A 23186-nucleotide genomic window follows, 5' to 3' on the forward strand; every position below is an offset into this window, starting at 1 on the left:
ATATACATGGTTTCCCTTTTTGTAAAAATTGACTCTTCTCCGTTTTAGCACAAACTAAAATAAAAAGTATTTCTATTAACCTCTAATCTGTTGTTGTCTACTTATTTCAAATATGAAGTTAAATGGTTCGTCTATCACAGACAAACTTTGGTACTTGTACAGTTTAGTCAAGACATTAAAAAATGAAAATATCGAAAAAAGTTTAAATTGTATGTATCCGTTATGGAATGAAGTTCTCCGTAAAAAAATTTCACTTACTTTCATCAAGTAGTTTTTTTTTTTTTACAGCGAAAAAACAATTTGTTATGATACCGAGCAAAATGTTCGATTTTTAGGAAGAAAAGCTAGTATAAAAGATGGGAAGGGGTGTCAGCGCTTTAACTGGAGTTATCTCCCTCTGACATTTCTAAAATTCAAACAAAATTTTTTTAAAATCCAATATGGCCGCCTTCAACGCGGTCTCATAAAAACGTGTTTTTCCGCTGTAAAAAAAAAACAAAAAAAAAAAAACTACTTGATGAAATTAAGTGAAATTTTTTTTTCCGGAGAACTTCGTTCTATAACGGTTAGATACAATTTAAACTTTTTTCGGTATTTTCATTTTTTTAATGTCTTGAGACTAAACTGTACAAGAATTATAATGGAGATATCATCATCAAATATCAAAAGACACTAGTTGTGGAATTCATTGAACTTGGAAGAAGCGGAAACTAAGGGAGATAACTCTAACAAGTACGATTGTCTCCCCTGAGAAAAGAATGTATTAAGATGACAGATATACATTATTTACAATATTCATTCTTATAAAGTCATCATTTTATTTTTATTTTTATTTTCATTATTGTTAATAAATGGTTTTGTAGTGAAAATTGAGTGTGAACTTCAGTCACAGAGGTGGGCTGCATGTGCGAACTCGAAATTCGAGCGATGTGAGACAAGAAGACGACGAATCAGCAGGTTCGATTGCGCATTAATTTGCATAAATGAGATAATATAAGGCCAGGAGTTAAGATGTTTGAGAGAGTCGAGCCGTTGAGTTCTCGAGAACCGGATGGAACCTGGTTAGAGCGGAGAGTGTCGCTGAGAATCGAGTCCAGGTTTTTTTGTTTTTTTTTCGATTAGAGGTCTCATGCTCATACGAAGTGTTCTTGCAAATTCTCATAGCAACAAATGACATCATTGTTACGAACACAACAGAACCAAATAAAATGCCAACAGAATGTTTAAATCTCACGATCATGGATTTTACCGTTTATGGTTTACTGTTAAATCAACTTTCGTTAGAGACGTTAGAGGTCAGAGAAATCCTTGAAAACTAGGTTAATGAGTTTGCAATAGCCATAAGCCAAAGGGCTTGAAGTTGGCTAGACCATCAACATCACTGTACAGCTGTTCATAGAAGGACATTTAACATTTTATAAAATATTTGTGGTTTTTCTTGTTTTTATAAACTTCTGTTATAAATAGGGCTATGACAACAGCATATTCTTTTCATTGTTTTGACTCTCGAGTATATATCCGACACAGACACAGTTAATCAACCGTGATCCACATCACTATATATAAAAACATATAAGATATCAATGGATATATACCTGAGAATCAAAACAAGGAAAAGAATATGCTGTTGTCATAGCCCTAGTTATCAGCAACTTCTTTTTCTAATATGTCAATTAATTATGCTAAATGTCCTGGTGTTTTGTGGGATTTTGTAGTTATCAAAACAAATCAATACTTTTTGGATTGGATTTTTTTTTTCTTTATGGGAGAAATAAAGAATTTTCACATCGGTTCAAAACTAAGAACTTGTGGAATGATAATCACTTCTGCTCATCATCAAAACATACAAAACACTCATTGCCAACAAAAATGCATTGGTCTACGAAAGAATTGAAACAAACAGAAAGAAGAAGAGTTTTAATCAAATCTTGAGATTAATGATTTCTGGTGTGATATCTATTTTTACTCCTTAACGCCAATTTCTTTAGATATACATGGAGATAATTGTTTGACATTAAATGCGTTAGTTACTAATTTCTTGCTGTACTATCATGCTTAAGTTTTTATTGTAGCATATAAATAACTACTGTTGTGGCCTTGTATGTGGTAAGAAGCAAGACAAACGTAGTCTAATATATAAACTGCTATATGTCTGTCTGTCTATCGGTCTGTCTGTCTGTCGGTCTGTCTTCATATTTTCAAACTATCTCTTCTGGAAATAGAAGTTGCAGAGCGGCGCTAGGCACCTCAAATGATTGGATTTATTACGAGCCGTTTTTTCATAGGTCTTTAGCTGGTTAAAATAGTTTTTAAGGGATCAAAAATGGGTCAAAATTTTAAAAATCGTTAAACATTTTGTATATTTTAGTTTATTTGCCATTTTTAAATTTTGTTTGTATGCGTGTCATATTGGTAAAGTGGTAACATCTACAGTTTCAGTTTCGATTCTAGCTGATGGCACCTAAATATTTTTTATTCTTATTTTGAAATCACGACTCTATAATAATATATACGAAATCTGGAAAAATTGAAGTATCATATTTAAGCATATTTTACGCCTGGCACCCCCACGAGTGATATTAATATCAAAATTCGGCACTTGTGCACTACTGCAAAGAAACCAGTTTTTTTGGTTTTCAGTTTGAAGACTTGGAGAGTGCATAGCAGGGGCAGACAAATGCACTTTCAGGCCCGAATTGAAAGTCTCACCAAATGTGTAAAACAGTAAATGACGATAAATTTAATTAATTTTTATGAAACCATTCTGTCACAATTTTATAAGCAGAACGAACCCCCAAAATATGACAAATTCAATTTTTTCGGAGGGGGGGGGGGATTACATTAGAAATATAAAATGACGAAAAATGTCATTTAATTGTTTTTGGAATTACGTTTTGGTAGATTTTTTTTTTCTTTTTGCGATCGCACGGGCATTCACTGCTATTTTTATTGAAACAACAGTTGTCATGATTTACTTTTAATTATCTTTTCTTTGGGGAGGGGGGGGGTCTTTCCAGTGCTCAATATCCGGAGAATAGTTTTTTTCTCTTTGTAGCTCTTCTGCCGAAATATCTAGTGGGGAAGGTATCACACTTCTTTTTTGGGGCGATTATATTTATATGTTTTCATCCGTTCTTTTATTTTTTTTTTGTGGGGGTATCCACATTGCCCATGATGAAAATGATTAGTATACCGGTGTGTTTCAAACAGAACTTCATATCAACCCAGGCAACGCTGGGTACCCATGCTAGTATATATATATATATATATATATATATATATATATATATATATATATATATATAAACTCGCTAAAGCAAACATTTTAATAGCAAACATTATTCCAGTTTATAGTGCTCTATTTTGGAAAGAATAAGCTCCCCAAAATGAGACGCTCTGGATTTATATTTTTATTTAAAAAAAAAAAAAAAAAAAAAAAAAAAACAACAGTTATATTATTTACAAAACATTTTGTTAGGAACAGGATTTTCTCTCCAGTAAAAATCGATATAATGATTGAAAATTTACAAAGCTGATTGGAAGCGCCATAAATGGTTTATTAAATCAATATTAGAAAAGATCTCACTTAGATTCCAATCCGAAGGAATTCTTGTGGCATGGAAAACGCTCACGAAATACTTTTTTCAAATTGTGTTATATCTGTTTAAATGTCTTGTTCCTTACATTAAAAACTTATCATATATTTTACTTTGCTCCTGTAAGGAGGCAAGCAAATAGCAAAGGTTTTGATTTTGTATAAAAATAAAAGTTATAAAAACACTAGCAGGGAGTGGGTTGGCCGGTTTTGCTCAGCATAGAATACGCTTAAATGTGATATTTTAACTTTTCCAGATTTTGTATATGCAATTATAGAGTCGTGATTTCAAAGTAAAAAAAAATGTATTCAGGTGCCATAAGCTAGAATCGAAACCAGAACAAAAACTGTAGCATTCAAAGCTGGTACCGTTACCATTGTATCAACGTGACACATATATAAACTGATTAAAATTAAAAATAAAAAATAAACTAAGATGAGTGTACAAAAATTGTTTTTCAATTTTGACCCATTTATGACCATTTAAAAACAATTTTAACCGGCTAAGGACCCATAAAAACTCCAATCATTTGAGGCAGCTAGCATTGCTTTGTGACTCTTAGTTTCGGAGGAGATAGAGTTTGAAAATATGAAGACAGACCAAGAGACAAACAGACATATAGCCGTTTATATATTAGATTTCTAAATAAAATTATGTATTTTATTATTGATTATTATGTGATTTTATTAAAATTGCCTTTTTTTTTTTTTTTTTTTTTTTTTTTACACGGTGGTCACCACTTATCAAGGCCCGGAAGCCACTCAGGGATAAGGGTTATTGCAAGTACAGTACGTTAGTGTGGAGATTTGATGAAGTGTTTACTTAAGGGGGCGGTTCATTAGGAATTTGTTAATGTTGGACTTGAAGACATCCAAGTTGTAGTCAGGTGGGAAGCAGGCAGACGGAACAGAGTTCCACAGGCGTGCAGTTCTAAGAAAGAAGCTTTGTTCATGGAATCCACGTTTTGATTTAGGCACAGATAAAGAGTGGGGGAAATTTTTCACAGTGGATTCAGCTAGACGGGTGTTTTTCGTGAAAGATTGGCGAGGGGGGACCAGAGATTGGAGTTCAGATGAGCACCTGCCATGGGAATAATGATAAAACAAGGATAGGCTTGCAATGTCTCTTCTATGGGAGAGAGGTTGCAGGGTAGAGAAAAGGGCATCCCCCACTAAGCCACGAAGCCATGAAGTCTATTTTGTACTCGGTCTAGAATTTCTCTTTTACTGACTGCAGACAGAAAAGATCAGTGTTATGGTAATAATCAATGCTAAAATTCATAATTTTATTTGGAAATGTTTTCATGATTTTTATTTCAATCCAGAGCCCATCATTTTGGGGAGCATGTCCAAAATGAAACATCATAGACTGGAACAGTGTCTGCCATTCAAATGTTTGCTTTAACAATTTTTTCCCCCTTATTTAAAAAAAAGGAGTTTGTTTTAAATAGTTTTATTTGAAAGTTTTGTCAATTAAAAAAAAGGAGTTTGTTTTAAATAGTTTTATTTGAAAGTTTTGTCAATGAAAAAAGGAGTTTGTTTTAAATAGTTTTATTTGAAAGTTTTGTCAATTAAAAAAAATGGAGTTTGTTTTAAATAGTTTTATTTGAAGGTTTTGTCAATTAAAAAAAATGGAGTTTGTTTTAAATAGTTTTATTTGAAGGTTTTGTCAATTAAAAAAAAAATTGCACTCTACATCTTCTATAATATAAATTTCGCCTGTCTGTTTAAATGTATGCATGTATGTATGTTTGCATGTCTGCCTAAAACTTTTAACAGAAGCGACAGATTTTCATGAGATCGGTATTGTTTTGAAGCTCGACTCTTTGGACGATAAATATCTAAAATTGGCTAAAAACATTAATTCCTTCACCCTCAATTGGTCACTTGTCTACAGGGAGGAGTTCCTTTTTCGTCAATATTTTCCAAAGTCATCCCCTCTTATGGATTGACTAGCCTTAATTTAAACCTACGTCACTTCCGATTTGGCAATGGGTGCAACAGCAAAGACGTCACATTTTTTTTTCACATTGTTTTCCTCCTTTGCTGTACGGGTTTGAGCCTGCCTGCCTGCCTACTAATACTCTTCTTTTTTTTTTGCTCAACACACACCTCCAAACACCCGGGCACTGCCAGGTACCCAGACTAGTAAAAAATAAATCTCGGTTGTGAACATTTGCAAAAAAAAAGTTGTGGATATCCGAATAAATCAGTCACTTTATATTTGTTTAGATCTGCATATGCAAAGATGAAAGTCAAATTGGGGTTCTTTTCTCTTTTTTGGTCCAAATAAAGAAACTGTATTGGCGAGTTAAGTGAAAACCACACCCATGACGTGTTGGGTCAATGTTCGTATATTGTATGTTAGTGCCTTGAAGTAATGCTATTGCTACTATTACTATTTTAATTTTGTCTTCTTCTTCTTCTTCTTCTTCTTCTTCTTCTTCTTCATTTGCATCATTTATTTATGTCATCTGTATATTCCTTTCTGCTGCAAAGAAGGTGGGCTCTCTCTATCGTGCTAGAAACTTACTTACGCCTGATAGTATCCTGTACCTCTACAAAGCCACCATTCGCCCATGTATCGAGTACTGCTGTCACATTTGGGCTGGTGCATCTGCTACTAGTCTCTCGCTCCTGAACAGGATTTAAAAGAGAGTAGCCAACCTAATAGGTCCCAAACTGTCATCTAAACTTCAGCTCCTGTCCCACCGACGTAGTGTTGCATCCCTCTGCCTATTTTACAAGTATTTTAATGGTAGATGCTCTGACGAGCTACAAGCCCTGGTACCCTCTTGACGAAAATACCCCGACAAACCCGACAAGCAGCAAAGTCCCACCCCTACACAGTTGAGATCCCTAGATGTAAGAAAGCTTTTTACTCTAATAGATTCTTCCTCAGAACTGCAAGACTTTGGAATTCTCTTCCGGTTTTCTGCTTCCCCAACTGTACTGACATGCAGAAGTTCAAGTGTAATCTAAACAGACATCTTGCTGCTAAACTCCCTACACAGTACCCCTTCAACTTAGATTCCTGATAGTAGCCCCCTACATCAAAGTAACAATGTGCCTTGTTTGGGGTGAAAGTGTAATAAAAAAAAAAACTAAAAAGTTTTTAAAAAATATCGGTTCCAATGCATTTTCATGTTTGAAATTACTTTGAAAAAGTGTGGCTGTTGACGTCTTTAACCTTTTACCAGCGCAAATTTTTCTTATGCAATAAATAAATTTTTTAATCATGAATTTATGTTCTTTGTGACAAGGGAAGGCGATAAAGGAAACAAAAAAAAAAATCACTAAAATGTTGAACCATGCATAGACCTGAACTTTGAAGGCAAGTTCAGCTGACAAGTCAAAAGAGCAAGAACTATTTTCTATACAGGTGCTTTTTTGAAAGGCGACTTGAAAGTAGAATTTGTCGGAAAAGGGTTAAATAGTGTTAGGATTGCTAGAATAGCTAGGTAGAGTCGAGTGGCTAGGTAGAGTCAAGTCCCAGGCCAAGCCAAGTTGTTGGGAAAAAAATAGTTGACGTGTGCCTAGCTGAAGTTGGCACAGGGTCTGATTTAAACGTCACTTCGCATAAGCTCACTTTTTTTTTTTTATGGGCTCCATTCTGGTGCTGGACTGGGGTTCGGACATGCACCCACATTCGGAATGTTTCTTTTGAAATACTTGACTTTTGCTTTTATAAACTTTAAATGGAGTCATTTTTTATAGATAATTTCATAAAATCAATAATAGATTCTCTACAGTGCAATTTAAACTACAATATATTGTAGACTAAGTCACTGTGAGGAGGCATGTAAAGCTTGCTCTTGGTATACTGCGGGGGATGGGAGAGCCCCTAACTAATGCAATCAATCGATTTTATAAAAACATGGGTGATTTCACTGATTTTAATAATAAAAGCATGGGAGAGTGCAACAATTTTCATTATTATTATTCAATCCCGGACAACGTTGGGTCTCACTGCTAGTATGGCATAATCATGTTGACACACCGGTTTTTATTAGATCACCAAAGTTATGCAACATTGAGCCTGGACAGTACCAAATGGGTGACGATTGGGAAATACCAGGTGCTCTATGTAGGAGAAGCTCGACACCTTCCCGCAATAACTGCAAAAACCTAACGTTATCATCTTCCCTGATGGAGATATGCGTGCAACTGAGAACCATTTGTGAATTTAATATTCCCTTGATACTTCCTCGTTCGGAGGAAGCCGGTTCAAGCTGGCTAGGGTGAATAATTTACAACAAATACGGTTTAATAAATCTCAGCTTCTACTTGGTTTTTAAACAGTTCTATAACTGGAAGCCGTACGTGATGTTTGTATAATCGTTTTGCTTCTAACAGCTACGAATGCATATTATTTGAATGAGTCAGACTACTGCTCGCATCTGGAGTGTTAATGACACAACGTTTTGGTCAATGTACCCTCCGACCTTCTTTGGGTGTATCTTGTTGAACTCGGGTAATCTTTCTATCAAACTAGGGAATCTGCACCGAATTTCATAAAGAAGAACATTTTATTTAATCCACAGTCCATCAGCTATACAATGCAACCCTATGCAGATTTCCCGAGTTTGATAGAAAAACTATGGAGTTTGACAAGATACACTTATAGAAGGTCAGAGGTTACATCAGCTGAAACATTGTGTGAATAACACTCAAATTGAGAACAGTGTCTAAATAATATGAATGTAAAGCACATTACAATGCTGCTGCTGATGATGATGATAATGATGATGATGACGACGATGATGACGACTGTTGTTGTTGTTGTTGTTGCTGCTGCTGCAGCATCATCTTCATTTTAGTTGGCACTCGTTTCAGGAATTATTTCCAGAAGAATATGGGAAGGACCATGTGAAGGTTGCCAACATCCCTAAGTGAAAGTGTTTCTGTTGAATGAACTGGGATCGAACCTGATGCACCCAGGTTGTCAGTCACTGTCACTTCCCTGATAATGATGTTAATGATGATGACGATGATGTAAACGAATGTTATCATACATAAGAATTGTACATCAGATCCTCAATTGATGGAAGTCTTTAAACAAACAAACGATGATTAAAGCTTCACTCCTGCCTCATCTTTCAATCAATTCTGTGAAAAGATTTGATTGATTAGTTCACATTAATTCACAGCAAATCATTGATTCACGCCAATGTATTCCTACTAGAGGTCAGCAATCGAGGTAAAGGATTATAGGTCGAGGGGATAATTAAAAATATTTGAAATTTTTTTTTACAATGATTAACTTTCAAGATAAACGAAACTGATTTATTCTCGTCTTATATTTATTTACGATTACTAAGAGACTTAGATGTGATTAGCAGGGAGATGCAATATTGCCCAGGACTGAATGAGAATCAATAAATGTTTCACACTCCCATATTTTATTGTCATCGAAATCAGTGAAATCGATCATTTTTCAATCAAATCAATTGATTACCTGCTCGAGTTGGGGATCCATCACAGTGCACCAGGAGGAAGTTTCACGTCTCCCTGCAGTGACTTAGTCCACAATACATTGTAGTCTACATTGCACTGTAGAGAACCTACTGTTGATTTTATAAAATTATTTTATAACATAGCTTGAATTAAAGTTTAAAATGCAAAAATCAAGTATCATGGTTCAGTTGTGCTCTAAGCAGAAACATTCATTTTAAATGTGCCTCTGTCATATCAAAGAACCTACTGATTTTATATGCCAAGCCTTTCTGCTTGTGTGGTAAGAAAACTTCTCAAATACACTTGTGATGTTAGGCTGTATAAGGTGTTAACTTTGGTCAAAATCGCCTGTTGCTTCTTTCATCAGATTATTTCGATTATTGAAGACATTCTGATATAAAATCTATCTAAGAACACTGCCAAACATATAAAGTACATTTGTGTAAAATTTTATAAAAATCGGCCCAGCCGTTCAGAAGTCCATAGGGAACGAACTCACATACAAAGTTCCTTTTATATAATAGTAGAAATGAGTTAGAGGAAGTTTAAATCATTTTTTCTTTTATTTACATTAGGAGCTACTGTTTATCTTAATCAACAGTAGGTTCTTTGATATGACAGGGCCACATTCAAAATGAATGTTTCTTTTTAGAGCACAACTGACCCATGAGACTACTATTAAAAATCATGCCTGTAAGGAGACTCTGAGGAGGGAGTGGGGCAGCGAAATGTCTGTTTACATTACATTTAAAATTTTTGCATGTTAGTACAGTCAGTGAAGCCGGAAACAGGAAGGGAATTCCAAAGTTTAGCAGTCTGTTGGAAGAAGTTGTTTGTTAAAATGTTTTTGACTACTGATGAGAGTATGACACCGATGATATGGGCAATCTTATTTATAACTACGGTTATGATAATCAACCAATGCGAAGCCTCTGACTTCATTATAAAAATATTGAATTTTGAATTCAAGTAAGTTCACTGTCAGCCTCCATCTTAAATGACTAAACCACTGATGATAGTGACTGCATTGATTCTTCATCGATCTAATGCCGCCATCTTTGTTCTAAAGAATTACTCAACACTTGAGATCATGACTGCATTGATTCTTCACCACTTTGATTTACTACTGCCATCCTTGTTCAACATAATGGATCAACATTTAACACTATTCGAGTAGAAAGCTGTATAGCATCCAGAGACCTTGCTGCTTGTCATGTTAATCAGGGGTTTTTATACTGAGGAGACACAGGTGCTCAGGGTTGGCCAGAGCACATTCTATTAAAGTAATTGAACAACAGGCACAGGGATATGACATCGCAGTGATGGGACAGGAGTTTTGTTGACAATGCAGGATCTATTAGATTAGACTTGTTTTGTACCCTATCTAAGAGGGAGAGATTAGCAGTCGATGCATTTTGTGAACAGTTGCCAGAGATGTCGGAAATTCTGTTTCTTTGTCTATCCTTGTGGCCATGTCACTAGTAAGGGTGCTAGAGGTAAACGTTTTAACTGGGCTGACATTATCTGCCTGATAGTCAGGGACCTGAACCTTGAATTAACCACTAAGGAGGCTGTCCTATCAGCAGGTGCAAAGTACTGGGGCTGCTGTATTGCCATTTAGTGAATGGATTCTGGACCATACAGAAGCTTCTGGTGGGGCCTCTCAATGCCATATTAGTGGGTAATTGTTACGGTTTTACCTTATGTGCTACATAAAAAAAAATTTCTTCGTTTCCTTTTCTCTTACTTTCCCTCTCTGCCCTGCTCTAAGCAAGTCTGTCGACCTATTCCACAAATCCCAATCTTGAAAGGTTTCCAGAAAAAATACTCGATCAAACCCAGATCTGTAATTTCCAACATAGACCTCCACTACCATGTCTCCTTTTCCAACATCATCGGTCTACATTCCAACCTTCCAGAGGTTCAAACTATTACAGGAGACTGAACCTGACCTACTATTCCTAAGCAAAACTGGTATTGGACCAACTACTTCCTTAGATGAGCCCCCAGGATCGCCATGGGCATGGAGTATGTGTCTACATTAAAGACCACTTTCCATGTGGCAGGGACATCTCCAGAGAAGATCCTAATTTACCCTATATATGTTCCGGGTTGCACTTGCTCACACTACCACGTTCATATTTGCACTCTATCACCCCCACAAGAGTGGAGTTACTGTCTTTAAAAGCATATCTGAGAAAATTGACCATGTCCTGTCTGCATACCCCTCAGCAAACATTCACGTCTGTGGAGACTTCAATTTTCACAATGTGGAATAGTTAACCCACTCAAACAAGACCGATGATGAGGGGAGGTTCTGTCACGATTTCTCTATTGCTTATGACCTCACTCAGATTGTTCATGACCCATCCTGTGACCCCGACACTAAAGGTCAGTATGCAAGTCTCCTAGACCTTTTTCTCACAACTTGCCCTGACCTATGTTCTTCTTCTGTTTTGTCCCCACTGGTATCTTCCGACCACTCTGTTGTATCAGTTAAGATAAAAACAAAATGTAATAAGTCCTCAGACATACCTCTCTATCGTAAAGTATATCGATATTGTATGGCTGACTGGGATAGCTTCCGTACATTTATGTCAGATCTACCTCTGCATTCCATGTTTAAAAAGGATGTGTCCTCTATAGTATCAAACCTGACAGAATGGTTACTTGTAGGTATAGACCGTTTCATACCCTCGAAAAAGTTCCAGCAAAAACCTAACAGCCAGCCATGGTTCTCTCCAGAATGTGCTGCTGCCATTGCACACAGAAATCACTTTTTCCATTGCTTCAAACGTAATAGATGTATGGAAACTAAAGCCGCTTTCAGTACCACCAGCAATCACTATAAAAAGTAATAAACAGCATGAGTGAGTTGTATGCTCAGTCTGTCAAGTTAAAAGTAGCTGAGCAACGGATTGTCTCCCATCAGTTTTGGCAAATAGAAAACAGAATCCTGAACAGAAGTGTATGCTCTATCCCAACTATCATCAACGGACCTGAGGTAATCTCGTCAGCATCAGACAAAGTCAAACTCTTTGCCAAGATCTTTACAGCTAATTCTACCCTTTACAACCAAGGCCGCCAACCTCCAGTACTTCCTTGTGTATCTGAAAACATGCTATGGGATATACAAATATCTGTATGTGATGTTGCCAAGCTAATTAAAAGTCTTCATTCTAGTAAAGCAACTGGCTCTCATAGCATTCCAATTATAGTGCTCAAAAAGCTTCAACCATACTTACAAAGTTATTTAAGCGTTTTCTTAAGGCAAAATGCTTCCCAACACCTTGGAAAATCTCATCAGTATGCCCTGTATTTAAGCATTCAGGTGATCGCTCATCTCCCTCTCAGTACAGACCAATAAGTCTCCTGTGCATCATGAGTAAGCTGCTGGAATCTGTGTTAAATACAGAAGTAATCAACTATCTCAACAAAAATAACCTTCTTAGTGACACTTAATATGGTTTCCGTTCTGCTAGATCTACAGCAGATGTGCTTACAGTTATATCTCATAGGATTAAGGAATCTCTCAATGGAGACTTCCTCTCTAGGGCAATTGCTCTTGACATTTCAAAGGCCTTTGATAAGGTATGGCATAAAGGTCTACTTTACAAGATTTTCAGCTATGGTATAGCTGGAAATGTCTTCTCAATTATTAAATCATTTCTCTCTGATAGGTTCATGAGAGTAGTGGTTGATCGGCAAAAATCAGAAGCTCACAGTATTAATGCTGGAGTCTCTCAGGGGTCCATCCTGGGCCCAACTCTCTTCCTGGTCGACATTAATGATCTTCCAAATCACATCCTTACATCATTCGTAGACATTTATGCTGATGACACTACTATCTATGGTAACGCATCTAAGACCATAAACGACCAAGTTCTCTCCGATTCTCTCTCCTTTGATCTTGAGCCAGTGGTACAATGGGGAAAGAGGTGGCTTGTTACTTTTAATGCATCTAAAACCAAGCTTTTATCTTTATATCATCAACGCTCTGATGCCAATCTGGCATGGGTTGAAATTAATGGCTCTTGTCTTGGGACAGCTTCATGTTTTGACAAGCTTCTGGGCTTGACCTTTACTCCTGACCTGAAATGGAACACGTATATCAAATCCATTGCCAAGGTCACTGGAAAAATGGTGGGATCCTTCTACCACTCCAGTAAATATCTCGCTCCCGATGCAATTCTCTGCATATATAAAAGCCAGGTTCGGCCAAGGATGGAGTACTGTTGTCACATCTGGGCAGGAGCTGCTAAAAGCAGCTTATCTGTCTTGATAGAGTTCAAAATAGACTTCGTAGCTTAGTGGGGGATGCCCTTTTCTCTTTCCTGCAACCTTTTTCCCATAGAAGAGACGTTGCGAGCCTGTCTCTGCTTTATCGTTATTTTCGTGGCAAGTACTCAGCTGAGCTTCAATCTATGCCCCCCCTCGTCAAACTTTCACAAACATGCGTCTAGCCAAAACCACTATCAATAATTTCCCACAATCTTTGTCTGTGTCTAAACCTAAATGTAGATTCCATGAACAAAGCCTCTTTTATAGAACTGCACGCCTGTGGAACTCTCTTTCAATTGTCTGCTTTCAAGCTGACTACAATCTGATCGTTTTCAAGTCCAATGTAAACAAGTTCTTGATGACCCCCCCCTCTAAGTAATCCAATTTTCCACTACTTATATTTACTACGTTATAATCACATTGTCTAATGTATACCCATAACCCTTATTCTCGAGTGGTCTCCGGGTCTTGATAAGTGGGAATTCCTGTGTAATAAAAAAAAAAAAAATGGATAAGAAGGGTTAGTGGATGTAAATCAATTTGTCTGGTCCGAATGGAGGGGGCATCCTCAACCTGATGAGTTACCATGTCGCTTGATAAATTGTTTTTTTCTTTTTACTATTATTTCATTCCAAACACGTGTAACATTGTCCGGGAACCAACACGTTGTAGCCTCAGTCGCAAAGGAGACAAAGAATAGAAAAGAACTTCAACATGTTTTTCTGTTGTACGACAACATTTATTTTCTTATTCTATCATTACGTCTGTGAGGTCCCTCATGTAATCATCTTGAGTGTCTCTCCCACTGTGGCACAATGACAAAGCTCCCATTTTGAGGGAGCTGGGGGCTAAGATATTAATAAACCTGATGCCTAACTTCTAACCTTGTGCCCAACTTGTTCTGTACTTGTGTCATGCAGGTGCTTTGTGATTTTGAAAATGTTAGAATATATCCATCAGGTAGGACTCGAGCCAAGAGTGACAGTTGTTTATGATATTCAACCAAGTCAAAATGATCTGAATTCGAAAGGTCAAACCCAAAAGAACTTGTTATCGAGGCACACAAAAAGCGTTATGTATGAATATCTCTCTTTCTTTCTTTTTATGTCTTTTTTTTTACACAGTGATCACCACTTATCAAGGCCCGGAAGCCACTCAGGGATAAGGGTTATTGCAAGTACATTACGTTAGTGAGGAGATTTGCTGAAATGTTTACTTAAGGGGGCGGTTCATTAGGAATTTGTTAACATTGGACTTGAATACAACCAAGTTGTAGTCTGGAGGGAAGCAGGCAGACGGAACAGAGTTCCACAGGCGTGCAGTTCTTAGAAAGAAGCTTTGTTCATGGAATCCGCGTTTTGATTTAGGCACAGATATAGAGTGGGGGAAATTTGTCACAGTGGATTCAGCTAGTCTTTTACTCTCTTTTGCGTTCTTTCACTCTCTTTCTATCTCTTTCATGAAGAAGAAAAGGAGAATTGAATGATAATAGTATTGTTTTAAGACATTGAAACTTGGATCCTGTGCACGATAGATGCACATAGCAGTTTTGCCGCACGCATGGGTCGGCGACTAAACATGCTTCTCCATTGTTAAATGTAAAATAAATTTTTATATTTTTATAAAAATGCATTTGTTCGCTATTTTTGTACAAGCGTTCAATTTCAACATGCAGTCCCTGCCATTAATGCTTACAATGAAAACGCTGCCTGTAACGATGCAATGAAGACTCAAGAAGCGACCCATGTCAGCTGGTTATAGCCGATGACATATCCACCTGTTGATGTTTCCATGTGCCTATCGTTTAATATTTGTCTAACACTGGGGAGCTGGTTTCCTCAACCAAATAATGCTCCCTGGTAAACGATACTGTGATCTCCTTTTTAAAGTTTTTATTCTGCCCTACCGGCGATGTCATTTTACATGCATTTATATACGAGCATCCGCGCTATGTTACACAAGGCACAATGCTATCTTGTTGTAAAGGGCTACTATTTGGCACCAAATTTATAGGGATACTATGTAGGGAGTTGAGCAGCAAGATATCTGTTCACATTAACCTTGAACTTTTGCATGTCATTACAGCCAGGGAAGCAAGAACCTGGGAGGAAATTCCAAACTCTAGCAGTTTGAGGAAAGAAGCTATTTGAGTAAAAAGCTTTACAGCATCTAAGGATTTCTACAGTGTAGGGGTGGAATTTCGCTGCTTGACGGGTTTATCGAGAGTATCTACATCAAGTGGGTACAAATGCTTTGAGTTCGCTAAAGCACATTCTATTAAAATACTTGCAAAACAGGCAGAGGGATGCCACATTTCAGCGATGGGGCAGAGGTTGAAGTTTGGTTGCTAGTGCGGGATATATTAGATTGCTGACTTGTTTTTGTACTCTATCTAGGAGTGAGAGACTAGTGGCAGATGCGGCAGCCCAGATGTGACAACAATACTCCATGCATCAGCAAATAGAAGCTTCGTAAATGTGAAGAATACTCTCAGCTCTCAGGTGCGAGTAACCTTCTAGCACGATAGAAAGAAACCACTTTCTTTGCACCAGCTTTGGAAATGCTCTTGATGTAGTTGTTCCAATTTATGTTCCCTGGGAATGTTAAATCTCTGAGATTGAACGAAGTACTTTCAGGTAATGTATCATTAGTCATGGCTATTAGCCGTTGAGGAGATGTCCTGTAGTTCTTAAAAGCAAGAAGCTTAGTTATGGCAGCATTGAATGTTACCATCCATTCACAATCTCATTCCACTACAGACTGGAGATCTTCCTCTAAAGTTTAAGTCGTTTCGTAAAATATGTGTTCGTTCAGTTACTGTTGAGTTCATGAAAATAATCAGACTAAGGAAAACATGATGGAATGGAATAAGGATACATTTCAGCGAATATTGGATGATATAAAGACTTGAAAAAATAGTTCAGCTTGGACGTAAATCTCTAAACAAATATAAAACAGATGTTAAACTGATGCTTATTATTATTATTATTATTATTATTATCATGATTATTATTATGATTATTTGATTATGACTATCATTATGATTATTTGATTATGATTATTATTATTTGATTATGATTATTATTATGATTATTATTATTATGATCATTTGATTATGATTATATTATTATTATTATTATTATGATCATTTGATTATGATTATATTATTATTATCATTTGATTATAATTATGATTATTATTATTATGATTATTTGATTATTATTATTATTATAATTATTATGCTTATTATTATGATTATTTGATTATTATTATTATTATTATTATTACTTGATTATGATTATTTGATTATTATTATGGTTATTATTATTATTATCATTATTATTATTATTATTGTTATGATTATTATGATTATTATTATTATCATGATTATTTGATCATGATTATTATGATTATTATTATTATGATTATTTGATTATTCTTATGATTATTATGATATTATTATGATGTTTATTATGATGTTTATTATTATTATGATTATTATGATGTTTATTATTATTATGATTATGATTATTATGATGTTTATCATTATTATGATTATGATTATTATGATGTTTATCATTATTATTATGATTATGCCGGATTTGTGGTAAGACCTCAGAGTCAATTGCGTACCTTGTAGCAGGGTGTGGTGGATTAGCCCAGAGGGAGTACCGCAAAAGACATGATCGCATGGGACACTGGATGTATTGGGAGGTGCGTAAGAGGGTTGGGGTGAAGTGTGCTGGAAAATGGTTTGAAGAGGTGACTGATGAAGTGAGAACAAGTAAGGATGGCAAGGTAGAGGTATGGTGGGACAAAAGTGTCATAACGACCAAGCAATTGGAACATAATCGTCCAGATTTGGTCGTTATTGACAAGGTCTCAAAAAACTGGCAGATTGTAGACTTCTCAGTACCCTGGGTCAGGAATGTGAGAGAGAATGAGAAGTGGAGCAATTATGCTCCATTGGCCTTGGAACACCAACATCCTTAGGAAAACCCTTGATCTTTGAAGCTCCTGGTTTGAAGCCGGGATTAAGGGAAATCCTCTGGAAATGAATCGCATCCCTTTGCAGAGAGACGTTCATAAACGAAATCAGAATTATTATTATTATTGTTGTTACGATGATTATGATGATTATGATTATTATGATTATTATTATTATTATTATTATTATTACGATGATTATTATGATAATGATTATTATGATTTAAGCAATCTGATAATTTTGCTTGCTTGTTTGTACATTGAATGTTTAGATGATGAGAAGTGGGAATGAGATCAGAAGAGGCGAATAAGGATTTCTAGTGGAGGAGATTAGAAAGTGCAGTAGTAGCAGCAGTGTAAGAGGAGATGTAAATTAATAAATGACGTGAATAAAGAAGAAAAGGAAAGATTTAAGGAGTAGTAGAAACAGCAGAAAGGCAAAGAAAGTAGTGCAAAAACAAAGAAAAAAAAGTAGAAAATCTCAGAACATTATAAAAAATATTCAGAACATTGTCTCTATATAAATAAAATGAACTCATTTTTTCCCGTCTGATTTTGACATTAATAGAATTAAAAATCAAGATATTTCATGCAAATATAATATGCACAAACGGCAGAACAATATCTGAGGTGTGTTATAGGCTTATTATTTCTCAAATTCCTCGATAATCTTAGATTTCTATACTTTTTCTGCTGAGAAATCACGGCCAAAATCGGTTAAGATCAATGGAAGTGGTAAAATATTTTCTCTCTAATAAATTCCTCCTCCCCCTGCCACCACTTAACACCGTTTGGGGATCGTTCACAAGGAACAGTTGAGAAGAGAACACCGGTTTGGCTTCGTAGTTCTTTCATGTGAAGTTATTTAAAATCACTAAACTAAGCTGCAGTGCTCTGTGGCATAGTGGTTAGCGTGCTGGACAATTCACATTATATTTTCACGTTCGCGCCGACCTACCGTAGTCGTTTTTTTTTTTTTTTTTTTTTTTCCTAAACAACTGGAATGGACTTTTCTTGGTGGCCGAACTGTTAACGTTGCAGATGGGTTTTTTTTTTTTTTCACACTTTATTTTCCTACTTTTACTCATGACTCCGGGTTTGATCCTTCCTACTTACCTACCATAACATTTTTTAAAACTCCCCCCCCCCCCCGTCCCGGAAACAAACACTCGGGCAACGCCGGGTACCCCCGCTAGTAAAAAATATTCAGAACATTATAAAAAATATTCATAGCATTATAAAAAATATTCAGAGCAAGGAACAGGAGTAAACAGGTTGTCATTTTAATTTTATACTTTTTTTTTCACTTCAAACAAGGCATCTTGCTACTTGGAATGTAGAGGGCTAATATTTTGGATCGTGTCAAATAGGGAACTGTGGGGAGTTTAGCAGCAAGATATCTATTCATATTATATTTAAAATTTTGCAGGTTAGTATGGTTAGGGAAGCAGGAAAGAGGGAGGGAATTCTAAAGTCTATCAGTTTGAAGGAAGAATCTATTAAAGTAGAAAGCTTTTCAGCAACTAGGGACATAAACAGTGAAGGGGTGTGATTTTGCTGCTTTTTGGGTTAGTCGGCAGTGTGTACGTGGACGATACACAAGTTATACAAGTTCATCAAAGCACATTCCATTCAAGTACTGGAACATTATTACAGTGATAGGACAGAGGTTGGAGATTGGCTGAAAATGTGCTACCGATTACATTTAAAACTTGAAAAGCTAGTGGTAAATGCATCGGCCCAGATGCGGCAAAAATACTCTATGCATGTGCGAATTATAGCTTTGTAAAGCTGTAGGATACTGTCTGGTATGAGTAATTTTCTAACACGGTAGAGGGAGCCCACCTTCTTTGCAGCAGCCTTGGCAATGTTGGCCCGAGAAGTTTGAAAGATGTTATTTGTTATGGCAGTCAGTGGTTGAGAAGGTTTTTTCATAGTTGTTAAAGAAAAGAAGATTAGTTTAATAGCATTAACTGCTACCCTCTGCTTACAATTCCATTTCATTAATGATTGAAAGTCATTTTCAAGGGTTTCTGCCATTGACTTGCATATACATTCGTTTTTCCATCATGTCTATTATAGAGTATGGTGCCATCAGCAAATATATACATTTCAGACACAATTTTATCAGGGAGGTCATTTATGAATATCAAAAATGATAAAGATCGACCCCTGGGGCACACAGCATTAATATCATGTTGTTTAGATGCACGGCCATTGAGAACAACCAGAAGTTTTAGGAAGAATTTGATTATGTTTAGTATTCATCCAGAGATCCCATAGGATTTTATTTTTGTCAGAAGCCCTTCATGCCAGATCCAGTCAAAGGCTTTGGATATATCAATGGCTATCGCCCTAGATTCCTCTGCTTTATCAAGTGTATGTTTCTCTCTTTTGTTTTATTTTACTTCAGTCGAAGTTCTCAGAAATCAAGGGGCCCACAACCTGGGGCTAACACTTGAACTCTATATGAGATACATAGATATTCGAATGTTCCATTAAAGTTCTTTATCTCTCAAGCACTGAGATAGTAAAGAAATTGAGAACATAATTTTCCTCTCCACAATTAACCATTTTTATACGTTGTAGTATACCTTTCATGTTGGTCTCTTGGTCTTACTGGATTCTAGGACAAGCATTTATCTAGTCTGGTGGAGTATCCAGCTTCGCGTTATTACTTGAGGTAATATCACTTGGAGAAGGTGCACCATTCCTCGGAAAAGCTGTTGGGTAGCCGTAGTAAGGAGATCTTATTTGGGCTGCGAATACTATGTGATTTTGAATATTTGGTCAGGGTTTACTTCTATGGAAAAAGTATCCTCATACCAGATTGTTCTGACAAACCCCTGTACAGAGAGACCATAGACACTCGAGGATAGTGTCTAGTAGGCATTCAAGTTCTCCCCTGCGTTCAGAGATGACAATTAAAATATCTGCAGTAGAATATGCTTGCCTAAATCCATACTGTTGTTCAGAAAGAAGCTTCACATTTACAAGATGGTGGACTAGTGCTTGACTGATTAAAGACACAAATATTTTAGTGAAGAGAGGCAGGAAACTGGTCAGCATATAATTGAGCCGGTCAGTCCTTCTATTATATAAATCTCATCTGACTGTTTGAATGTATGTATGTATGTCTAAACTTTTCTCAGTGGCATTGAACTGGGTCGAAACTGGTACCATATGATAGGGCGATATTTTGGTCGAATAATATGTGAGAATTAGAAAAAAATGGTCAATTATTTCCTATAGAAATCGACGTTTACAATAATGGAGGATAGCAAAAAATCGTTCTTTCATGACAATTTAGCCAAACACGCATGTGCGAATAACGTTCTTTCTTGAATTGGTTTAAATAGAAAAAAAAACGATGTTACTTTGCTGACGCCATCGTGGTTATTGTGGCAGCGTTGTTATCTTAAGGTTGCATGTTTATGCCAACATAACGGACATATTTTTTTCGATTCTTTAAGTTTTAACATTTAAACAGGGTTATTTATGCCATTTTTTCGTTCGCTTATTCTTTATTTTCCCTTTTATTATTGTTTTGATCTACCCCCCACACACACACCTCACTACACCCAGTCAATGCTGGGTACCCCCGCTAGTTTGCTAGAATTCTTGAATACTGGTGCAATGGAGGCAATTTTCCAGCTATCAGGGAAGCAAGACTCAGCTTGGCATTTGTTGAAGAGTTTCAAGACAGGAGGTTAGCTCAGTGGAACATTGCTTAATTGTTATGGTAGAGACGAGATCAGGCCCACACGTCTTGGGGGTGTCGGTTTTTTTTTATGTTATCATGGATATGAGATCAGGTGATTTTCGAATTTACGAATGTCGATCCTGTCTGCAAAGGGAAATTTGAGAAGGAGTGGTTTGAGGTGTCTAAGGTGGAGTTGAAGGCAAAGTCAAAGGTCAGCTTTCTTGGTTGCCTTGCAAGTGGTTCCATAGTTGTTGGATGGTAAAGGAATTGTTGTTTATGCATTAAGAATTTTTAGAAATCATGAATTTCTATTTTATATGACCCGGGACGTTTCCTGGTCACTTTGCTATGTCTTCTCTTGGCAGCGGCTTTTTACTCTTACAAGTATTTCTAGCTTCTAAAGTTTTGTTTATCAACTGAATGTATGCTTCCTTTGTGCAATGGCAGTTGCACAAGTTGATGCAAACGATTTGAAAGAGGCTTGCTATAGTACTTTTGTGTGGGAAAATGTGCTTCAACAATACATATAATCAATAATATATATAATCAATAATATCTATCAACTATTATATAAAAGGAACTTTGTGTGAGAGAGAGAGAGAGAGAGAGAGAGAGAGAGAGAGAGAGAGAGAGAGAGAGAGAGAGGATGGTAGGAATGAATGCACTGTCGGTTTTTAGCTAATACGAATCTGAGCAGACGACCTTTTCATAAATTGGAAGAAATAAAAAAATTAATTTTGATCGCCCAAGTCAGGGTTAGGGTTTACGATTAGAGTTAGTGCTTAGGGTTAAATAAATGCTTATTTTTGTTCATATTTCAGTGATTTAAAAATTGAGGAACGCTTGGCCAGTCTTTTCCGGTTATTTTTGTCAGTTGCTGAGTGAGCCTGAGTCAACTTTGTAGAAATCACAGGCCATATAATACATAAGTGCCCAAATTAGATTTGTTTATCAACCGATAAAAATTCTAAGGGGTCAAAATTTAAAAAAAAAAAAAAAAGCATTGACCTTGACAGGAGTAAGTCGACTAAACCTGTTACTTCTGTGCATGTGCAAATATACAGTTAAAGATTAAACAACGTTATCTTTTGCAGATTTTGTATACATATAGATTTAAGTCACGCGGTAATGGATAATACTTGAGAGCTATATGTTTTGGCGGATGCACCCAAGTCATATTATTATTATTATTATTATTATTATTATTATTATTATTATTTTTTTATTTTTGAAGTTACTCTTATATATTGGGTGCAATATAATAATTAAGAGAGATTTGATTGTCCAATAAATGCGAAATATACATGAATATCAAAAGTTATGCGCATTTTATGACGGGGCAATGCTAGGCAGTATATAGTGTGAAATAAATGACGCAATGCTTGAGGAAGCCCCTAGTTTTGAACTGACTTTCGCTCCACATCTAAAATAGCAGGTTTACTACTACTACTACTACTACTACAACAACAACAATAATAACAACACTAATGATAAACCATCGCACCTGCTAAAGTAAAGACAAATACAAACAATTAAAACCTCGAATGTGAAAAAATGAACAGAAAGTTTCGTTATTCGGAATTTTAATCTACTTTACTGAAGCACTAAGCAGTTGATAAAAAATCTTCTTTTTTTTTTTTTTTTACAATAATTCGAATGTTTTGTTTAAGAAAAATTATAATATTGTCGCATTTTACTTTTTTTCTTCTTTTATTAATGTTATAAAAATTACATTAAATAAAAATAGAATTTTTTTTATTTTTTTTACAATTTTTACCTCCCTTAGAATTACAAATAAAAAATTCAAATAACCGAATTTTTTTTTTTTTACTTCAAACAAAAATAAAAGTCCACCAAAAGCACTAAATTATTGCTTTGTTTACATTAGCAACGGAGATTGGATAGGAAACTATCTCGGAATAAAATATTTTACAATACCTCAATAACTTTGATGTAAACAGGGTCAGGTTTCTTTTTGCGTGCAAGGTACACTCTGGCATATTCTGGAATCTGTTCACTCCAATGTTTATTCTTTTCCGATGTTTTCCTCCTTCGAACTGTCTCTTCGGTCGCACCTAACAAAGGTTGTATATCTTCCATGCTTGCCCGTTGCTAAGTGCAAGCGATTCGGAGAATCGAATTAAAGACGATAGAGTTATCTCC

General features: G+C 36.0%; 1 protein-coding gene across 1 annotated transcript in view; it reads right to left on the reverse strand.

Moving 5' to 3' along the window:
• Window positions 1-23158, reverse strand: part of LOC145293087 (uncharacterized) — an 89489-nt gene extending 66331 nt beyond the window's left edge. Inside the window, exon 1 of the mRNA XM_080139448.1 lies at window positions 22962-23158. Coding sequence (XP_079995574.1) covers window positions 22962-23123 — 162 coding nt within the window. The 5' untranslated portion in view covers window positions 23124-23158. The remainder of the gene's footprint in view (window positions 1-22961) is intronic.
• Between the last annotated feature and the right edge of the window lie 28 nt (window positions 23159-23186).

The sequence above is a fragment of the Euprymna scolopes genome, chromosome 14 (assembly GCF_053919585.1).
Source record: "Euprymna scolopes isolate OS-2025 chromosome 14, ASM5391958v1, whole genome shotgun sequence".
NCBI lineage: Eukaryota > Metazoa > Mollusca > Cephalopoda > Sepiida > Sepiolidae > Euprymna > Euprymna scolopes.